Here is a 19684-nt window from a genome sequence, read left to right as displayed (position 1 = left end):
CTCCACGAGAACAAAAGTCAGTGGAGCCAGCGGAGAGGGTCTGAAACGCAGGACTGGAGTCCTGGGAAGTGAGACGGAGGGTGTGTCGGAGAAACTGAGAGGCCTGGGATTTAAATAGTCATTAGGAACAAACCAAACGTGTCTGTGGCTGGGCTGCGTGAAGACTGGAGATGCCGTGGGGCAGCCAGGGGGCTGGGGCGGGAGCTGAAGCTTCTACTAAAATGGAGGCGAAGGGACAGAGCACCCAGGACGAGCTGAGACGGGGCCTGCAGATCTGAGAGCCCCGGCATCCATCTTCTGGGGTTCCGAGAGACAGTCGGGGGTAAACTAACCTCGCCAGGAGAGACCACCAGGTGCTGAGCAGGATCAATGCAGACAACTCCCCCACCCCACACACACCAAATCCGCAGTGCAAAACGATGATACAGAGAAGATCCTAAAGTCTTCCAAGTTGGGTGAGGAGGAGGCAGGGGATGTTACTGAAAAAGAGCAGGGATCAGACTGACACCTGGCTTCTCCATGTTGGAAGTGACAAGACAGAAAAGTCTTTCCTGTTCTGAGAGGAAATGCCTGGATAGTCCATTATTTATGTGTAAGAAAGACATTTGGCTCCCAGCACCCACCTTTCTGAAAGAACTGCTGGGAGATGTGTTTCAGCAGGAAGAAAGGAAACGAGGGTGCTGGCGATGGTTATTGTTGGAATTCTGCCAAGTGCTGCCCACGGATGACCTAATTTGAGCCTCGGGGTGAGGCTGTGGGTCAGGTGCTGCTGTTCACATTTCACAGGTGAGGATGAAGTTGCAATTAAAAAAAAAGGCAGTACATTGTGAAGCTCAAATAAATAGGTATCACCTGTAAGTGAAGTGAAGTCGCTCAGTCGTGTCCGACTCTTCGAGACCCCATGGACTGTAGCCCACCAGGCTCCTCCGTCCATGGGGTTTTTCAGGCAAGAGTACTGGAGTGGGGTGCCATGTTAACAATCTGAAGCTAAAATTTCGTGTGGGGTCAACAGGGGAGGCTTGGGGGAGATGTGAGACATGGAGACAGATACAGGTCCACTGCGAGCCTTGCCTTGTTCTGAGGGCATCTAGGCCCAGGCCGCTGCCAGAAAAGCGTAAGTTTAAGTCTACAGGCAATCAGGAGAAGATTGGAAATGGAATGTAAATATTTCAAAGCAGTTACGGAAACAATGGAATGAGAAAAACTTTTTCTGTAAAATAAGATAAGAAAGGGGGAAAGCAAATAAAATAGAAAATATGAAGTAAGATTTTATTTTATCACAAATCACAATAAATGTCAATGGGTTAAGTACATGTGTTAAAAGATTAGGACTTTCAGGTGAAATTAGAACAAATAACAAAAAAGGCTGAAAAAAAAAAAACCCTATCAAAAATACCAAAAAATGTAAGTAATGCAGTATATATTATAGAAAATAAAATTCAGGGCAAAATATTTAAGAGGGACAAAGGAGGGCATTTCTAATTGGCAAGTAGAAAAGCTCACAAAGAACACAGGAAAGCCATAAACTGCAGTACAGTGAGACATGTACAAAGCAAAAAGGAATTTGTAAACCCAGAATCCTGGTGGGAGGCCTTCCTCTCCAGCTGCGTGTCCCCCTCCCACCACCAGCCCCCCACCCCTGTTCCCCCAGGCCAGAGGAGGTGGTGAGGCCTGATGGGGCGTTCCTTCCGGAGCCTTCCATCTGTGAGTCTCTGACGCTGAAGAGCTCGCAGTGTCTCTGCCTCTCTCCCTCAGGCCCCTCCCAGATCTCCTGGATCCTTCTGGGCCCTCGTCAGGTCAGCCTCTTCCTCTGGCTCGGCGTGGCCGACGGCTTGAGCACCTGTGCTACCTGCGTCTCACAGAGGTAGAAGTCAGTCCCCCATCCTCCGTGCCTGGGGGCTCCGGAGGGGGAACCGGTGCTTGACTCAGGGCCAGTATGGAGCAGGTGCCCAGACACAGTCCTTGGAGGAGAACAGCTCACGGATGTCGTCCTGAGAACAGCTCTGGGTCGTGGCCCTGTCCCCGCACACGCCTGGCCTGTGGTGTGAGGTATTAGCCCAGCCTGTAGATAAAGACGCAAAGGTTCAGGGAGGCAAGGTTTGCAGCCGATTGGCCACAGGCCTGGGAGGAGGCCAGGAGGAGGCCGGGCACTCCTCTCCACTCCGTTCCGCAGACAGTCTTGCTTCAAGGACACTGGGGGAGCTGCCAGCCACCAGCAGACCCTGAGAGCAGCCTCCGCATCTGACTCCGGGGTGACTGCCTTGAAGTTGCAGTGTTCCTTCAGACCCCAGCAGCACCAGGCGCCTGTGGGCCAGAAGGGGCAGACAGACGTGGGCCCGGGCCGCCTGCAGGCTCCGTCCCCCCCGAGGCTGCGGGCTGGCCTGCTGCCTCCTGCTCTGGGCACACCCGTCTCACGTGTGCGCCAGATAAACAGCCAGACTCTGCTGTGCAGAAGGCACAACAGTGCACACATTACTTTGCAATTTGCTTTTCAAATTTTGCTCTGTGATGGTTCATCCTTCAAGCCGAAGCCCGGAGCCCTGGCTCCTTCTGTCTCGTGTGTACATTTTTCCATCGAGAGGAGGCACGGGAGTGTATTCAGCCTGGCCCTTGTTAGTAAACATTCTGCTTGTTTCTGCGTTTGGGAGGCACAGAGCGTTGTGATAAACATTCATGGACATATGTCCTTACAAGAGGAAGAGCCGGGGGGGTGGTTCTGAGAGGACGGAGCAGAGGCAGCTTCTCAGATGTGCCCCCAGCCCCCAGCCCTAGCCGCTCTCCCTCTGCAGCCGGAACCCCACCTCCTGGTCTGGACACACCTGCCCCCCGCGCCCACTACTGACCTTTTCATTTGGAATGACTTCCGTTTTGCTTCGCGTCTCCTCACTGCCCGAGTGCAGGCACCGTTCTGTATCCAGGCTTATGTTTCCACTTGCATGAACCCTCCGTTTATCCTTCATCTCCTCAGTCTGCGGGAGCTCTTTGTACAAGTCGGGGAATTAAACCTCCTGATTACATGGGCTGTGCGCGTTTTCTGTTGCAAATGGAGAGACAGCTGTGCAAGTTACAGGCCCCGGTGTTTGTCTTTAGACTCAGCACTTATATATTTTAAACACACAAATGTAACATTTTTATATTTAATATGTAATATACTCATGTAATAGGCTTCCTTGTACCAGACAGTAAAGAATCTGCTTGTGAAGCAGAATCCCATGGACAGAGGAGCCTGGTGGGCTACAGTCCATGGGGTCATACAGAGTCAGACACGACTGGGGCAACTAACACACACACACACACTAATGTAGTATTTAAAAAATTGCTAATGTATTGTACTTTGCCACAGAGGATTTAACATTTGTCTAATGGCTGAACCGTCCTCTTTTTTTGTGACTGGACTTCCTGTCTTGGCTGAAGGTGTCACCCTTACCTGGAATTATGCAAATAGTCTTATATTTTTTTCTTATTGGATGTTTTTTTTTAGTTTTGCATTCTGGTCCTTTAAAACAGACTAAGTTTATCCTTGTATTGGGATGAGGCAAGGGTTCAGCATGCTTTCCTCCCCACCTCTGATGGGCTATGGCAACCCCGCTGTGCAGTGGGCCCCGCCCCCCGCCGGCCCCACTGGATGGATGGGCCAGTCTTTCCTCTGCGGGTTCCTGCGCTTGGACCGTGTCTGGCCCTCTAGCCCATTCCCCTGGGTGGTTCTACACCTGTTTCATGGCAATACTTAACACTTTGCAGAACGTTCTGACAATCACGGAAAATCCGTTCTTTATAACTAAACTTTAAAGTAAAAAAATAGGAGTTGGGTTGGAGTGGCAACACCCTGCAGGTTTCTCTGGGAAGGACTGGCCTTCAGTGGCGGGAGGATGGCTCACCCAAAGCTTGGTGCTTCCCTCGGGGCCTCCAGCCTCGCTTTCTGTCCTTCTGTGGCGCGGATGTCCCTTTGTCTCAGCCATGTGCCCCCTCCAGTCTCCTCGTGGTCGGGGACTTTGTGGCCAGTGTTCCATTCCCAGCCATCGGCTGGTTCCTGGGGGGCTGGGATGGGCCACACGGAGGCCCCGCAGGACCAAGGTCACCTGCCTGTGACCACCAGCCGCCTCCCTGTACGCCAGTTTGGGGCAGCTGAAGACGGGGGCCAGCTCCTCCAGTGCCTCCCGGGGTGGAGTCCATGTCCAGTGACCGGCCAGTCTGGGGGTGAAAGGTCCAGCCCCGGCTCCAGTCTGGGACCCTTCTCGGGGGGCCGCCGCGGTGGGGTCAGCCGGCTCGCGTTGCCTCTGAGTCACTGAGTGACTTCTCCAGGCCTCGTCCTGCTGCTCCTGTTCACTCACGGCTGCTTTCCCAGGAGGCCCCTCGCCCGCTCCACAAAGCACAAAGCCCCGCGTCTATTTCCCGCCCATGAGGTCCCAGGAGTCAGTTGCAGACACGGGATGGAGGTGGGACCGGAGGCCTCGGCGCCGCTGCTGGTGGCGAGGTCGTGCTGGGACGCCGCAGCCCCGGTGCCTGGGGTGCGACACTGGCCGGGGCGCCGTGGTTGCTGTGCCCCATGCTGGGCGCTTGGTGGCAGGAACGGGGTCACAGCAGCACCGCGGGATCAGACGGCTGCTGCCGCCACAGGAGAAGGCTGACCAGCAGCTGAGCCACCTGCGGTCCGGCCGAAGGCCAGCACGAGAGTCCGTGATGAGGGCGGAAACTGTGGGGGACCAGACCCAGGGCTTGGCTTCAAGGAGGCGGGGTGCTTGACCTCGGCAGGCCTGCCCCGCGGCCCCCGAGCTCTCTGGCAGAGCTGCTTCAGAAGCTGGGCTCAGTCCCCCGGCTGCCCTGAGCACTGCCCTCTCCCTGTGCCTGGCGAGGGGTCACCTCTGCCCGGGACCGCTGCTCCCTGTGACTGGTCAGTCCTGGTGGCCAGGGGAGGCCCGGGCCCCAGGGGCAGCTGAGGCCACCCTGGGAGCCCATCCTGGTCTGTCCTGACCTTCCCCCTGTGGGTCACCGAGCCCTTCCCCGTCCCCCAGGGTCTGCTTCCCGGGGAGCCTCCTGGGACAAACACTCGGGAGCCCCGGTTCCCCCGGTTCTCTTGAGCCCCGGGGCCCACGGAGGATGACAGCAGACTTCCACAAACACGACCACGTAGAAATCTGAACCTCAGCTCCGCCTGGATGTGGTGTCTCTGCTGGAGCAGAGTAACGGACCCGCGGCCCCCGGCACCCAGCCACTCGTGTGGCCGATATGTTCCTTTCCACCTCACGGCGACAGCTCGCCTTTGCGTGGGAGGAACAGCAGTGCTCGTTAGGGTCTTGCCCCAGGGCTGTGTTAGCTCTCCTGTCTTCTGTCATCGCATCGCCGAAGGGCCTGAACCGTCTGGACAGACTTCACACGCTCGCGAGGTCCACTGTGACTGTGATCATCCGATGGAAGGAGCTGGAGGGGTGGGCGTGCAAGGCCTCGGGGAGGTGCCGGAGCCGTGCAGGACTCAGGGCCTGCCACGCTGGCATGCGTGTAGGGTCCGGTGGTCTACGGCATGCCGGGGCGCCCTCTGTGAGTCCAGAACAGACCACCCAGTCCAGCACCTGCTGCCACTGAAGAGGAGGAAGGACTAGGCTCAGAGGCCTCTTTGAACCTGAAGCTCACACATGGGGGCCCTGTTCCGACTCATTTACTGAGTCCTGTGGAAGGAAGGCTGCCAGCTTTGGCTGCTCCCAGAGCAGGAGAGAGCCCACAGAAATTCTGAGCTGGGATGTGGGCAGCCCTGTGCTCGGGCCATACTAAAGGGCTGGTGTCGTGCCTCGTGTCAGAGGTATTTATGTGGGAATGGATGCTGCGTGGGGTCACCAGTGCAGACGCTCAGGTTTGGAACAAGGGCCTGCCATCCAAATGGGCGAGCTGATCACTGTTTATGCAACAGCTCCGGACCAGCCACTGGCCCTGGTGGAGACAGAGGGCCTGACACGGGGCCTCAGCTGACCACGTGGCCAGGCCCGCCCCGCACGGGCTGCCTCACAAGGTCAGCGGCAGTCCGCCTGAACATGGAAGTGCTGCTGCTGCTGCTGAGTCGCTTCAGTCGTGTCCGACTCCGTGCGACCCCATAGACCGCAGCCCGCCAGGCTCCGCCATCCCTGGGATTCTCCAGGCAAGAACGCTGGAGTGGGGTGCCATTTCCTTCTCTGGAACATAGAAGCAGCTCACTTCAATTGGGAGGGGTTGCAGTGAAAGTCACAGGTGAGCTGTACGGGCGGGGTTCTGTTGGCATCTACCTGGGAAAACTCAGGAGAGGAGGGTGTGTGGCCCAAACACTCTCCGCCTGTGAGTCCGGGCCTGGCCAAGAGAGAAGGGAAAACTCCGCAGCGGGTTAGAGCTTTCGAGAAGCCTGGGGTCGCTGTGCAGCACTTGGGTCGGGGCTGCTCAAGGTGGGGACCAGGCGCATGCTGTGGTCTGGGGTGCACACCCGCTTCAGGACAGGCGGACCTGCTAAGGGACCACAGCCTAAGGGACTCTCTCTAGAAATTGCCCTCTGCCTCGGGAAGCTGCCTCGCCTGAGACAATTCGTGCTGCCACATCCCTTGGCGTGGCCCCCGGGCCTCAGCTTGGGACATGTCCACCGACGCTCAGAGCCTCCCGAGGGACTGGCCAAGGCCTCGCTGTGGCTGCTCCCAGGCCGACAGCCGCTCTGCCCAGTTCTGCCGCCTCACTTCTTCACGCATGCTGCCGCGTGTGGGTTTCAGTCTTCAGCGTCTGTTTCCCAGGGAAGCAGACCTAAGCTTCTGGCTTAGAGGATGGTGGCTATTGAGTTTTGTATGTTTGTCTCCTGTCTGTCCATTCATCTCACAAAATTCTCTTGTAAATTCTAGTGTTCTCTTAGCAGAGTATCTGGAGTGTTGTAGGTATCCAGTCATGTGTGCAGGCATGCTAACTCGCTTCAGTCGTGTCTGACTCTTTTGTGACCCCATGGACTGTAGCCTGCCAGGCTTTTGTGTGTCCATGGGATTCTCCACACAAGAATACTGGAGTGGGTTGCCATGCCCTCCTCCCGGGGATCTTCTTCACCCAGGGATGGAACCTGGGTCTCTTGGGTCTCCTGCCCTGGGAGGGGGGCTCTTTCCCACTAGTGCCACCTGGGAAGCCTCGTATGGTCATATTCTCCAATGAATATAATTTTGTCTGTTTCCATAGATATCTAGCTCATTCTTTTCTCTGACTTGTTTAATTGGGTAGACTTGCCAAACAAATTGTAGTAGGTGTGAGAGTGCAACTTCCCATCTTGTTTCTGGTTTGAATGGGTGCAGATTTTTGATGTTGCTTTTTTATATACACTGTTTCTAAAAATTAGTTAATTGATTGATTAGGTTGTGTTGGGTCTTGGTTGCGGTGCCTGGGAGTTGCTCCGAGGCACGTGGGATCTTAGCGCCCCAATCAGGGATTGAACACGCACACTCTGCATTGCAAGGTGGATTCTTAACTACTGAAGCACCAGAGACGTCCCTTGATGTTGTTTTAAGGTAGTTTTTTTTTTTTTTTAAATCATATTCAGGTACTTTTCTTCTTATTACACAGACTTTAAAAAAAGGAATGGGTATTCAGTTATATGAATGACTTTGGGTATCCCTGCATAAAAAATTTGCAATTTTCTCCTTTGCTTGTTGATGTAATAAATTATTGATAAATTACCTAAAGCTAACCTGTTCTTACATTTTTAATAACTTCTGCTTGATCACATTTTCTTATTACATTGGATTGTATTCAAGATGCCAACATTTTCTTTGAAATTCTTTATATCAATATTTGTAAATGCAATTTCCCGTTACTTTCTTTCCTTCACTATTCTAAGAGGTTTCTGGCATTAGTGTAACACTGACTTTTAAAACATGAATTTTGGAGTTTTCCACACTTTCTATAGATTGAAATCACTTTAATGACGAGGGAATTCCATGACTTTTGAGGGGTAAATGGAACCATCTCTAAAAATGCTGGAGTCTGGCACCTTTTACAGTGGCAGATACCGGACTCCCCTGGTGGTCCAGGGGTTAATCCTCTGGCTTCCAGTGCAGGGGACGCAGGTTTGACCCCTGGTTGGGGAGCTCAGATCCCACGTGCCTCTCGGCCAAAAAACCAAAGCATCAAACAGAAGCAATGTTATAACAAATTCGATAAAGACTTTAAAGACGGCAGATATTCCATAATCTTTTCATTTATTCTGCAGCTCTCCCCTTGGGTCACTTGCCTGTCTGTTGCTGTGGTCTTTTTTGTTTTGGCCAAGCTTGTAAAGTGTAAACCTCTTCACATGTGTTTTTTAAAAACAGATGTGTTATTCCAGAGATGTCTCTCTCTTTTTAAACTTTAAGAAATGTATGTACTTGCGTTGGCTGTGCTGGGTCTTCGTTGCCGTGTGTGGCTTTTCTCTGGTTGCAGCGAGCGGGGGCCACCCTCCAGTTGTGGTGCCTTCGCTCGTGGGGGAGCTGGGGCTCCAGAGCGCAGGCTCAGTGGCTGTGACGCAGGGGCTTTGTGGCTCTGCGATATGCGGGATCTTCCTGGACCAGGAGGGATTGAACCCACGTCCCCTGCATTGGCAGGCAGATTCTTATTCACTGGACCACCAGGATAGTCCCCTGAGGTGTTTAAATTAGCCAATCCACTGTATAATGGGCTTCTGTCATGGCTCAGACGGTAAAGCGTCTGTCTGCAATGTAGGAGACCCAGGTTCAATCCCTGGGTCGGGAAGATCCCCTGGAGAAGGAAATGGCAACCCACTCCAGTGTTCTTGCCTGGAAAATCCCATGGATGGATGAGCCTGGTTAGGCTACAGTCAATGGGGTTGCGAAGAGTCAGACATGACTGAGTGAGAGGCTGTCTGAAATATGGATATAAAGGTAAATTTGTATGACATTTTAAGAGAGCAGTTTGCTAATTTCTGCCAACCCTCAAAACATGCAAACCCATGACCCAGCAATGCCTCTTCTAAGAGTTTCTCTTCTAGGAAATACTTGTAGCAGTGCACAAGCATATGTGTGCGAGGAAACTCACTCAACAGCATGCGAAACAGCAAAAAGGAAAGGCATTAATCAGTTACCCAAAGAGGAACAGTTATGCAAATTGTGGAATCATCGTAATTATCGACTGTTACACAGTTATTAAGAAGAATGAAGTAAATCTCTATATGTGGGCAGGGAATAATGTCCATGACATGTTGCTGAATTAAAGAATCAACCTGCAGAATGGTGTGTATAGTGTAAAGCATATGTGTAATTTGTGGGCCTGTGTGCTTGTGTGCTTAGCAGAATGCCGAGAAAAGTAGAAGCCGGACTGTGAAGAGTGGTCATCTTCTTAGTAGTGTGGCAGGGTGGGGGTGGGGGAGGCAAGAAGGAGACACTGTCTTCTTATTTTATACGTTTCTATGTGGCTTGACTTTTAAAATGAGCATATATTACTTTGGCAATAAAACAAAAAGATTTTTTCATGCTTGCAACAAAAACGCTGATGTAATTTTAAACCACTTGGCAGTTTCTTTTAGGAGGAGGCTTTCTCTGCTCTGGGAATTGTACTAAACGTGCCTTGGTCTCAAAAGGAACTAGAAAAGGCGTTAATTCTATTAATTAATGCACCAGCAGATTCCATCTCAGCAAAGGCTGTCTTAATGAGGTGCTGGGGCATCCATTGTTTATCTCACCAGCACCAGCACAGAGCTCGGCTTGTCAGGCCGTGTGAGAGATGGCCCTTCCGAGGGGGCCGTGGCGGAGAAGCAAAGGAGCTCACAGACCCGCTCCTGGCTCCAGGTTCCCGGCTCTGTGGATGGCCTGTGTGTCGTTTTCATGACCCCAGCTCCTCCCCTCTCTCTGTCTCATGTCCCCTGTACTTGGTGCAAGCCTGGAGTCCCGAAAGAGAGTCGTTCCAGCCTGGACCGCAAACCTCACTCCCACCACTCCCTGTGGGCATCTCGGACTCGTCCCTCTGAGCGCCTCTCTCCCGGCCTTCGCCCCTTAACGCTGATGTGGGTGCTGGGGACCAGGGAACCGTTCCATGTGAAGCCAGCACACGTAACTCCTGGTCCCAGAGTCGGGTCTCCGTAAGCCGACATAGCGGCCCTCCTGCTTCCTGATTCTCGTTCCGCTTCCGCGTCGGCGCCCAGGTTCCCCGGCGTGGCCCTCCCACGCCCGCTGTCCAGCTTTGCGGCCTTTCCGCCGGCAGCTGTCCGCGGTGCTGACCACAGGCGCGGCCCGCGCTCGGCCGCTGCGCACGCGTCCCGGGCGGGGCGCTCAGGGCCCGCCGGCGCAGCCACTGCGCAGCCTCCCGCGCGGCTCCGGCCGGGCCTGCGCGCGGCGCCGGGAGACTCAGGCGGCCCCGGGTCCCGGCCGGCGCCCCTCGCCCCGCGTCCCCAGCCGGCCTCGCCGTGTCCTCCGGCCGCTTCCTCGGCCCGCCCGGCCTCGCCATGGCGCTCAACAATTTCCTCTTCGCGCAGTGCGTCTGCTACTTCCTGGCCTTTCTGTTCAGCTTCGTGGTGGTGGTGCCGCTGTCTGAGAACGGCCACGACTTCCGCGGCCGCTGCCTGCTCTTCACCGAGGGCATGTGGCTGAGCGCCAACCTGACGGTGCAGGAGCGCGAGCGCTTCACCGTGCAGGAGTGGGGGCCGCCTGCCGCCTGCCGCTTCAGCCTGCTCGCCAGCCTGCTTTCTCTGCTGCTTGCCGCCGCTCACGCCTGGCGCACGCTCTTCTTCCTCTGCAAGGGACACGAGGGGTAAGTGTGTGTGTGGGTGTCTCACGGCTGCCCTTCACCGACAGACACAACCCTAACCCCTGGCACGGCGCCCTTTCTGTGCCCACAGCTCCCCAAGGAGGAGCCCGAGCCCCTCCATCTCCCCACGGTTCCAGAGGCCTTAAAATATCAGTCATGGCTCATCACTTCCAGGGAAACTGCCCTTTGTCTCCACGCAGAACCCAGGGGCCATGGCCGTCTCCGCACAAGGCCAGTGCTTCACCGGACAAGTGCGCGTCACCATCCTCGTCCCCGGGGGCCCAAATGTTGCATCGTCATCTCTGAACGGACTTGGGCCTCCTTCGCTGGCTCTGCGGGGCCCACACCCGTCAGCACCGCGGACAGCTCCCTGTGGGGTTGGGTCGTTGGGGAAGAACTGGGCAGGCAGAAGGCCCACCAGACGAACAGGGGACCCTCCCCGCGTCCCCATCCTCCTGGGAAGGGCAGCAGTGGAGGGAAGCTGGAGGGAAGCCCCTCGAGGCCCACCGCCGGCACTCACACCTTGGCTGGGGGATGTGGGAGAGGGAGCGGCTGGCGAGTGAGGCCCCTGCTCGCTCCTGGCCTCCATCTTCCTCTTCATCTTTCCCTGTCTTGGCTCTATTCTGTGAGAGAGGGGGATGTGGCTCCATGGGGTGGGGGGTCCTCAGTCAGTAACACTCCCCGGGCCTCCACCCCTGTGGGACTCGCTGTGCCCCCTCCCCCTACTCCCAGGGTGTGGATCACCACGCCCTGGAGTGGCCAGAGCTCCTGCACAGGAGGTCAGTCCTGCCTGTTGTCAGCCCTCACATCCACGTGGAAGCCTTCTCCCAGACTCTGCCCCACTCACCCCATCCATCATCTTCTGGCAGTTCTGAGTGGCTTTTCACTTCTTTTAGGGGGAAGTAGGAGATGAGTAGAGGCCCCTGAGAGCTCTCAGTTTTGGCTTTGGGGTGGAGAGAGTGGTGGAGAGATAACGGGAGGCTGCAAGCTGAAAAGGGTAGGGGCAGCTGAGGCTGGGGGATCCCAACCCGGGAAGGTGTGAAATCCCAGGAGCCCACGCGCATGAGCTTCTGGGGCTGCTGTAACAAAGCACCGCAAACCGGGGGCTTAACACGATTTATCCTCTCACAGTCCCCCAGGCCAAAAGCCCAGAATTAAGGAGTTGGCAGAGTTGGTTCCATCCGGGGAGAGAACCCTTTCCAGGCCTCTTCCTGGCGCCCAGTGGCCGCCTGCCACCCTGACGCCCCTTGGCTCGGGCCTTCGCGACTCCAGGCTCTGTCCCCCCCTCCGCAGGGCCTCCTCTCTGTCTCCTTCCTTCTTCTTAGGAGGACCCTAGTCACTGGACCTAGGGCCCACTCTAAATCCAGGATGACCTCATCCTGAGATCTTGAGCTTAGTGATGCCCACAAAGACCCTACTCCCCAGCGAGGTCTCACTCGGTTACTGCGGTGCCGATGCAGGCCGGTGTTGCAGAAGATGTGGTTCAACCCAGTGGACTCAGGCTCTGGGGTCTGCAGGAGCCACGTGTCGGCTGGGGGGCTGTCTGCATGCTGCGGGCTGGGGGCTCTCTGGGGTGAGCCCAGGCCAGTCCTGGAGGGCACCTGCCCTGCTCACCCCGCCCCCAGCCTTCAGGACGCTGTGTCCTGAGGAGACGTGTGAGGTGCCACCTGCGCCTGCATTGCCGAGTGCGGTGCCAGCCGGTCAGTGCCCCTGGGCCAGGTTGGGGCTGGAGGGGCAGCTTGATTATGAGACGGGGTCTGAGGAAGAGGACGGGTGGCCAGCAGGTGGGCAGGCGGAGGTCCCTTCAGTCTGCGCAGCTGAGGGCAGAGGGCACCAGCCAGGTGGGGGCCGTGGCTTGACCATCAGCTCACGCCCATGGTTCCTGCTCGTTTCTACAAGATAAGTGGCCTCAAGGTGTTCAGCGTCTACCCGGTGAGGACATGCAAGTGGCTCTCTAGGTGGGGCTCAGCCCCTGTGGCTCTGAGAGATGTGAGATTTCAGAAGGACCACCAGAGGCTGGTGGAGAAGGGAAGGGCAGTCCACTCCAGTATTCTTGCCTGGAGAAGTCCATGGACAGAGGGGCCTCGCGGGCTACAGAGTCCACTCCAGTATTCTTGCCTGGAGAAGTCCATGCACAGAGGGGCCTCGCGGGCTACCGTCCATAGGGTTGCAAAAGAGTCAGAAAATGACTGAGCAACTAACACACACACACACACACACACACACACACACACACACACACACTCGAGGCTAGGAGCAGGCGGGGTGCAGAGAGCCCAGAGCCTGCAAGAAAGGAGTCCTGGTCATGCACGCCGCCCACTTCACACAAGCTGGGCAGGAACTGGGTCAGCTTCTACCCTTCATTGTCTCATAGAAGGCGTCCATCAGCTCTGTGAAACCATGAGCATCCTCATTTTCTTTTTCAAATTAATTTTTCTGGGAGTATGGTTTCTTTACAATGGTGTGTTAGTTTCTGCTGTACAGCAAAGTGAATCAGGTATACGTGTGTGAAAGTCGCTTAGTTGTGTCTGACTCTTTGGGACCACATGGGCTGTAGCCTGCTAGGCTTCTCTGCCAATGGAATTCTCCAGGCAAGAATACTGGAGCGGGTAGCCATCTCCTCCTCCAGGGGATCTTCCCCACCCAGGGATTGAATCTGGGTCTCCTAAATTGCAGGCAGATTCTTTACCGTCTGAGCCACCAGGGGACTGAATCAGTCACACGCATATATCCCTTCTTTTTCTTTTTTAGATTTTTTACCGTCCCTGTTTTAAAGACAGAAAACTGAGCTCGGCAGTGTGCGTGCCTCCCTGCACTCCTTCCTTGCGCCCGTCCCCTGAGGACAGAGGGAGCCTGCTCTCCTTTGAGTTGTCCTGGTTGGAGGAACATCTTGGGTCCTCTGTCGCTTTGCATCAGTTCCAGGGGCTCACCTGTCCTGCCACCAGTGGGCTCGACCCTGGCAGCCAGGGCTGAGCCAGCCTTCTCTTCTCCAGGCACATCTGTTGCGGAATGTCCTTCTCGGCCATCAGGAATCACGGCCGCGTGGTGATCCACCTGTGTCCACCTGCCCCCCCCTGTCCATCACAGGACTCGGTTGGCAGTCGGTCAGCTGTGATGCCATCTGTCTCGAGTGTCATTCTTCCATCTTAGCTCTGGTTGCAGGCCCCGGCCAAAGCTCTCATGGACCCAGGTCACAGCTGTCCATCCGAGGGGAGCCTGGAATGGCTGTACCCACGGGGGGCACATGCCTTGTTCACCTCTGTGTGCTCAGGGCTGAGCATTGGGCATGAGCATTGAGCATTGCCCTGGAGGCACCAAATTAGTGACTGTGGAGTGAATGACAGAAAGGTTGCTTCCTCTTGACTTCCGCTGCTTCACGCCACTCCTGGCCCCAGACGCCTTTGAAGATTCATGGTCTGGCCAAGGGATCAGCCCTCTGGGATCACTGTGTCTGGACCTGCCATGGGCAGAATGGTCAGATGCGGGCAGCCAGTTCTGGCGCAGTTGGTCAAGCTGTACAGACCAGGGGAGCAGGTCTGGGGTGGGTCAGGGAGAGCCAGGAGGCTGGGAGGGGCAGTAGATAGAGCGTGTGATGGACAAGGCTCTCAGGGGCGTTGGTGGCCCCTGGAGTCCAGCGCACGGAGGACCCACTGCCCTGGTCAGACTCGGGTTTTTAGAGGGTCCTACCTGCTTAGGGTTTAGCGTGCACCTGAATCTCTTAGGAGACCAACTTCAGAGACACTGAGGACGCCTTTGCTCTGTGTGAGGGGCTCGTGGTTGGGTCTCGCGCTCATGGTCTCGACACCGTGTCCGTGGTGCCAGCTCCCCCCTCGTGCAGAGTGCGTCTGCAAAGTGGGTGCCCCGACTTGTGCCCGGGGGGTGTGAAGGGTTGGGGTGGAGGCTGCTTTTGTACAGGGGGAGTCACCCTGGTTGCTGCCTGGAGGGAGGGGTCTGTGGATCCGTGGCGCCTGTCTTCCTGGGGCATTGCTGTGTCAGGCCCCTGGCTGAGCTGAGGGTTAGTCTCAGGCCTGGGGGCCTGGGGCAGCCTTGTGTGTCCAGGTGGCTGTGGTTTGTGATTGACGGCTGGGGAGTGCTGGGTTAACACAACCCATCTGCCTGCCCACACGTGTCCCTCAGCCTGCACATCACTCCCAGAGCTTCCCAGGATAGCTGTCACTATGGAGACGGCACATCCAGGCAGGGCACCCTGGGAGGTGGCAGGAGGAAGGCGGAGTTAACCCTGTGAGTGCCAGGCTCCCATTCCTGTACTGGGAACTCTGTGGGGCTGGGTGAGGCTCCCACACACCCAATTCTTCAAAAGTCTGTAAAGCCTGGGACAGATGCCGAGGAAAGAGGCAAAAAGTGAGGGAAGAGTCGGAGGCGGCTGTCGGCCGGCGGGACCCCAGCACGGGTCCCTCCCTGTCTTGTGGGATGAAAAGTAAAAAAGTCGCTCAGTCCTGTCTGACTCTTTGCGGCCCCAAGGACTCTACAGTCCATGGGATTCTCCAGGCCAGGATACTGGAGCAGGTAGCCATTCCCTTCTCCAGGGGATCTTCCCAACCCAGGGATTGAACCCAGGTCTCCTGCATTGCAGGAGTATTCTTTACCAGCTGAGACATAAGGGAAACCCGGCCTGTGGGATGGAGAGCCCCAAACTGCGTCCCTTTAACAGGGATGCGGCTGGAGTGGCTGGGGCTTCTGTCTCTCAGAGACTGTTGTAAGTCACCCTCAGAGGTGGGAAGGGGCAGCTTTTGGATAGGCCGGCTGTGTCTCAGGCCCGCTGTCCAGGGGTTCCCTGAAGGTGTCTGTCTGCACGGAGGGTGAGGCGCCCGCCTGGGCTTGAGTACAGATTGTGGGGAGTGGATAATGGATGGATCGTGTCCATCGCCCCTTGGCCTCAGCCAACAGTCACCACACTCAGGGACAGTAACTTTGATGTTTTCTTGGCTGAGGTCCCAGCCAATACCTTGTTTGATGAATGTTCTCTGTGAAGCCATATTTGGCCAATCATTCCACTCAGATTTGATGTCCTGAAAGCACTGATGTTCACGTGAAACCTGTGGCAGGTGGGAGGTGGGCCCGGGCTGCCGTCCCACCTGAGGGAGTTCCCTCTGCCCCCTGGCCCTTCTCGGGGGGACAGCCCTGTCCCCTGCCCCCTGCAGCCTCAGCTGGGCTACCTGCTCTCCTGCAGGACTCTGGGTCTCCAGGGGGTGGTTTGGAGAAGACAGGATGCTCATGGGTGGCTAGGAGAGTCTGGAGGGTGGGTGGTCCCACCATGCCCCCTCGCTTGCCCCATGGGAGGGCAAATACTGGCGCCGTCTGAGAGCATCCCAGTGGGGACCTGCCCATGTGCACCCTGGGAGGCCCTGGCCCCCGGGCAGTGCAGCCGCCCTGAGTGAGCTCTGCTCTCTCGGCCTTGCCCCTGGGCTCGCCTTGGCCTTTCAGGTTCCAGTGGGGAAATCAGAGCAGGGTCACGTGGCCCCCAGTGCAGGTGCCGCTCAGCCGCGCTGATGGCCGCGTGGGTAAACGGCCTTGGGGGTGCCCGCGAGGGTGAGCCGCCACGAAAGGTAGTCTGGCCGCCAGCATGCCTGCTGGCCTCGACGCTTTGGGACCAGGTGGACTTGCGTTTAAACAGAGGCCCCATCTCTGCTGTAAGATGGTCCCCACTCCTGGGCTTTGGGAGGATGGGCTGGGCAGCGGGGCTGTGGGATGAGGGACGCTCCAGGAAGGGCAGGGACCCTGCTTGGCCCCACCCCGTCCTCTGGGGCCCAGAGCCCAGCTGGGAACCTGAGGGCCGGGGGCTGCCCTCCCCCGCTGCCTGGCCCTGCAGCGGCGCTGGGGGCCCAGGCAGGCACGGTGACCGCCCCTCCTTCCCTCGCAGCTCCTTCCTCTACGCCTTCCTGAACCTGCTGGTCAGCGCCTTCGTGGTCTTCCTGGTCTTCATCGCCAGCACCATCGTGAGCGTGGGCTTCACCATGTGGTGTGACGCCATCACCGAGAAGGGCACCGTGCCCCACAGGTGCGCCCTGGGCCCCCCTGACTCCCCACCAACCTCTTCCTGCACGGACCCTCCCGTGCCGCCCCTGGTGCCCCCATGGCCTGCGCACACCTGGCTGGCCCCTCCGCTGGTCCGCGCCCCCTTCCCAGTTCAGGGAGCCTGCAGCAGCTTCACACCAGAGCTGGTCCCCCAAGGACCCTGGGGGTGGGTTGGGGTGGGGGTGGAGGTCCCGGAGGTCAGAGGTTCCAGCTTCCCCATCATCGCCAGCACGTGGTTGGATGACGGGACCCCTCGGGGTGGGTTCCAGGTCCTAGGAGGAAGATGAAGATGGAGTGAGCGGGGTCCTGAGGGGCAGGACTGGGAGTTTCTGGTCAGAGGGGGTTGGGGACAGAGGCCTCGGGCCGGGAAGGATGCTCTGGGCCCTGAGTGAGGGGCTGTCTCTGGCTTGGGGGCAGCCCCACGTGGAGCATGGTGACTGCCGGACCCTGGCCTAGGGCTGCCCACTGCCCAGCCTCAGGGCAGTACCCAGTGCCCCAGGACAGGGCTCTGGAAAGGCAGGGACACTCGGGTCACCACTTCCAGAGGCTCCAGATTCTTTCTCTAAGAAAAATCTGATCTGGAACTTGAACATATAAATCAATGAAAGAGCTGAAGTGAGAGTTAGGGGTGGGGGCACCTACTTGCTACCCTGCGCCTTTGCCCTGGGGGTCCCCAGTGCCTCTGCAGAAGCCTCGGGCGCATAACAGAGGAAGGTTAAAGCACCCAGGGTGGGTGACTCCCTCAGGGCCCACAGCAGGGCAGCCCCTCTGTGTGTGGGGGTCTTACCCATGCTGAGCTGTATGGGCTCTCCCCGCTGAGCCCCCAGCCACGTGACTCCTCACCACCCCTGCCCCGTCCCGAGCCCTCAGAGGGCGGGCGGGCCCCTGGGATGGCCTTGGGCTCCTCTGGAAAGGCACCCAGCGTTTCTTTACCCTCACGAACTCCATTTCCAGCCCTTCAGCCTCATCCCACAGCTCCTTCCAGTGCGTGCCTGGGCCTCTGGGCCTCCCTCTCTCTGGGCACCAGGCTCCCATTCCTGTGTCCTGACGTTTGAGAGGCTACAGGTCCCTGAGCCCAGGCCTCGTCCATTCCAGGCTTCGGAGGCCCAGCCCGGACCAGCCTGTCCACATACAAGGAGCTTGTGCAGGTCGTTAGGACTCTGAGGGGTGTCCTGCTGGTTGCCGCTGGGTTTGCTGGCCTGTGCTGCCAGCCCCAGGCGGTTAAAGGGGTGCCCCCGGATGCCCATGAAACTCAAGCAGGGCTGCCGTGCAGCTCAGTCTGGGGACTGAGGGGCCAGAAGCTGCAGCCCACACCTTCTGTAGCCCCTGGCCCTGCAGTGCCATGGGGCCACGGGGGGCAGGGCCGGGGGCTTCAGGGGAGTGATGGCCAGGGCTGGTATCCCCCACCGTTCAGGGTCAGATGGGGTCAGATCTGCAGGGTCCCTGCCCCACAGATGGGGCCCAGCAGCTCCCTGTCTGCCCCACCTTGGGGACAGTGCCTCCTCATCTGGGGGTGATGCTCTGCTGCCCCCCTGCTTGGTCCCCCCAGCGGTCACCGTCCACCCCCTCGTCTTGCCGTTTTAGCTGTGAAGAGCTCCAGGGCATCGACTTGGAGCTGAACGTGGACAACTCTGCCTTCTATGATCAGTTTGCGATTGCCCAGGTAGGCGGGGTGCCTTGGTGGGCGGGTCTGCTCAGGGGCGGGGCTTCTTGGGTAGGCAGGGCTGTCCGGGTGGGCGGGGCTTCCCGGGTACCAGGGAGGGGACCATTCTCTGCTGAGCATTCACTGAGCGCACAGCCCCACCCCATCCAGGAGGAAACACTCTTGGTTAAGGACGGTGTCTTGGTAGAGGAGGCACAGTGAGCGCAGTGCTGGGGGAGCAGTCAGGAAGGCTTCCTGTAGGAGGGCTGGATTTTGGAGGCAGAGGAATTGTGTGGGTGGGGAGGAGTGGGACATGGAGCATCCTCGGAGGAGGGAACAGCCTGAACTAAGGGCAGAGGCGGGAGGCCTGGGGGCTGAGGGGGGGCTCTGTGCTGCTCATCTGAGACTTCAGGCTGGGGCCCGGGGTCTGGATCCTGGTTCTGGTGCCACGTGGGCCCTCAGATAGATGCTTGAGGGCCCACGGCGAGGCCCCAGCTGGAGCGGCTGGGGCAGGGTCTGAGGGAGGGGATCCCTAGAGGGGATCCGGCTTTCCCATTTGGAGGAGCCCCTAGCCACTGTCTGGGGGACTCTGCTCTGCCAGTCCTGCCCCTGGATCAGCTTTGTCCCCTGCCCTCCAGGAGACCATGGGTCAGGCCATGGACCCCGTCTGCTGGACACAAGTGTGTCGGGACATGCGGTCAGAGAGGGCCTGTCCCTCAACATCTGCGCCTGACCCTGACGATGACCCTGACGGCAGGGGTGGCGGGGTGCCTGGGCAGGCGGGTTCTTTCGGCTCCGGGCAGGTCCCGCCAGCCTCCAGGTTAACTTCTGGTCCTGCATTGGCCAGTGGCCGGCCTGAGGATCCTTTCCATAGTGAGGAGCCCTCTGGGGTGGGGGTTGGGGGGCTGGACGTTGGTGGGTCCAGCTGAGATGAGCCGAGCCTGTCAGAGACACCTTCATGTAGATTTAGTGGGAAACGCTCCCACCCGCGTTTGTGCGCGGTAGATAAGGAAGGTACGGGCTGAGTGATGACAAACACCTTCCACTGAGCCAGTTTAATTGCACCTCGAGCCTGGTTCTGATTAAATTGTTTCCCCTCCAACTGTTTGGAAACAGCAGATAAAGGTCAATTTGTTCCAGCGATTGGAAGAGGCTCCCTTACAGATGAAACGAGCTCTGCTTGGAGCCGAGTGGGCCCAGTACCGCCCCCCGCCCTGGGGGCCCCACCTGGGTGAGGGTGGGCAGTATTCCTGAGGCAGGGGCGCGGCTTGGGGCCAAGAGGGCTAC

The 19684-nt window shown here is 57.7% G+C and overlaps 1 protein-coding gene across 2 annotated transcripts in view; it reads left to right on the top strand.

Annotated features, from left to right (window-relative positions):
- Window positions 1-19684, top strand: part of TMEM179 (transmembrane protein 179) — a 43034-nt gene that overhangs the window by 21015 nt on the left and 2335 nt on the right. The window contains exons 1-3 of one of the 2 annotated variants that reach the window (XM_070775852.1): window positions 10287-10722; window positions 16601-16738; window positions 18340-18418. In XM_070775852.1, the coding sequence (XP_070631953.1) occupies window positions 10418-10722; window positions 16601-16738; window positions 18340-18418 (522 nt within the window). In that variant the 5' untranslated portion in view covers window positions 10287-10417. Of the gene's footprint in view, window positions 1-10286; window positions 10723-16600; window positions 16739-18339; window positions 18419-19684 lie in introns of those variants that run through there. The other variant, XM_070775851.1, reaches the window with a different exon arrangement.

Source organism: Bos indicus, chromosome 21, assembly GCF_029378745.1.
Source record: "Bos indicus isolate NIAB-ARS_2022 breed Sahiwal x Tharparkar chromosome 21, NIAB-ARS_B.indTharparkar_mat_pri_1.0, whole genome shotgun sequence".
Classification (NCBI taxonomy): domain Eukaryota; kingdom Metazoa; phylum Chordata; class Mammalia; order Artiodactyla; family Bovidae; genus Bos; species Bos indicus.
The sequence above is the reverse complement of the archived record's forward strand: the minus strand, read 5'-3'. Positions and strand labels throughout refer to the sequence as shown.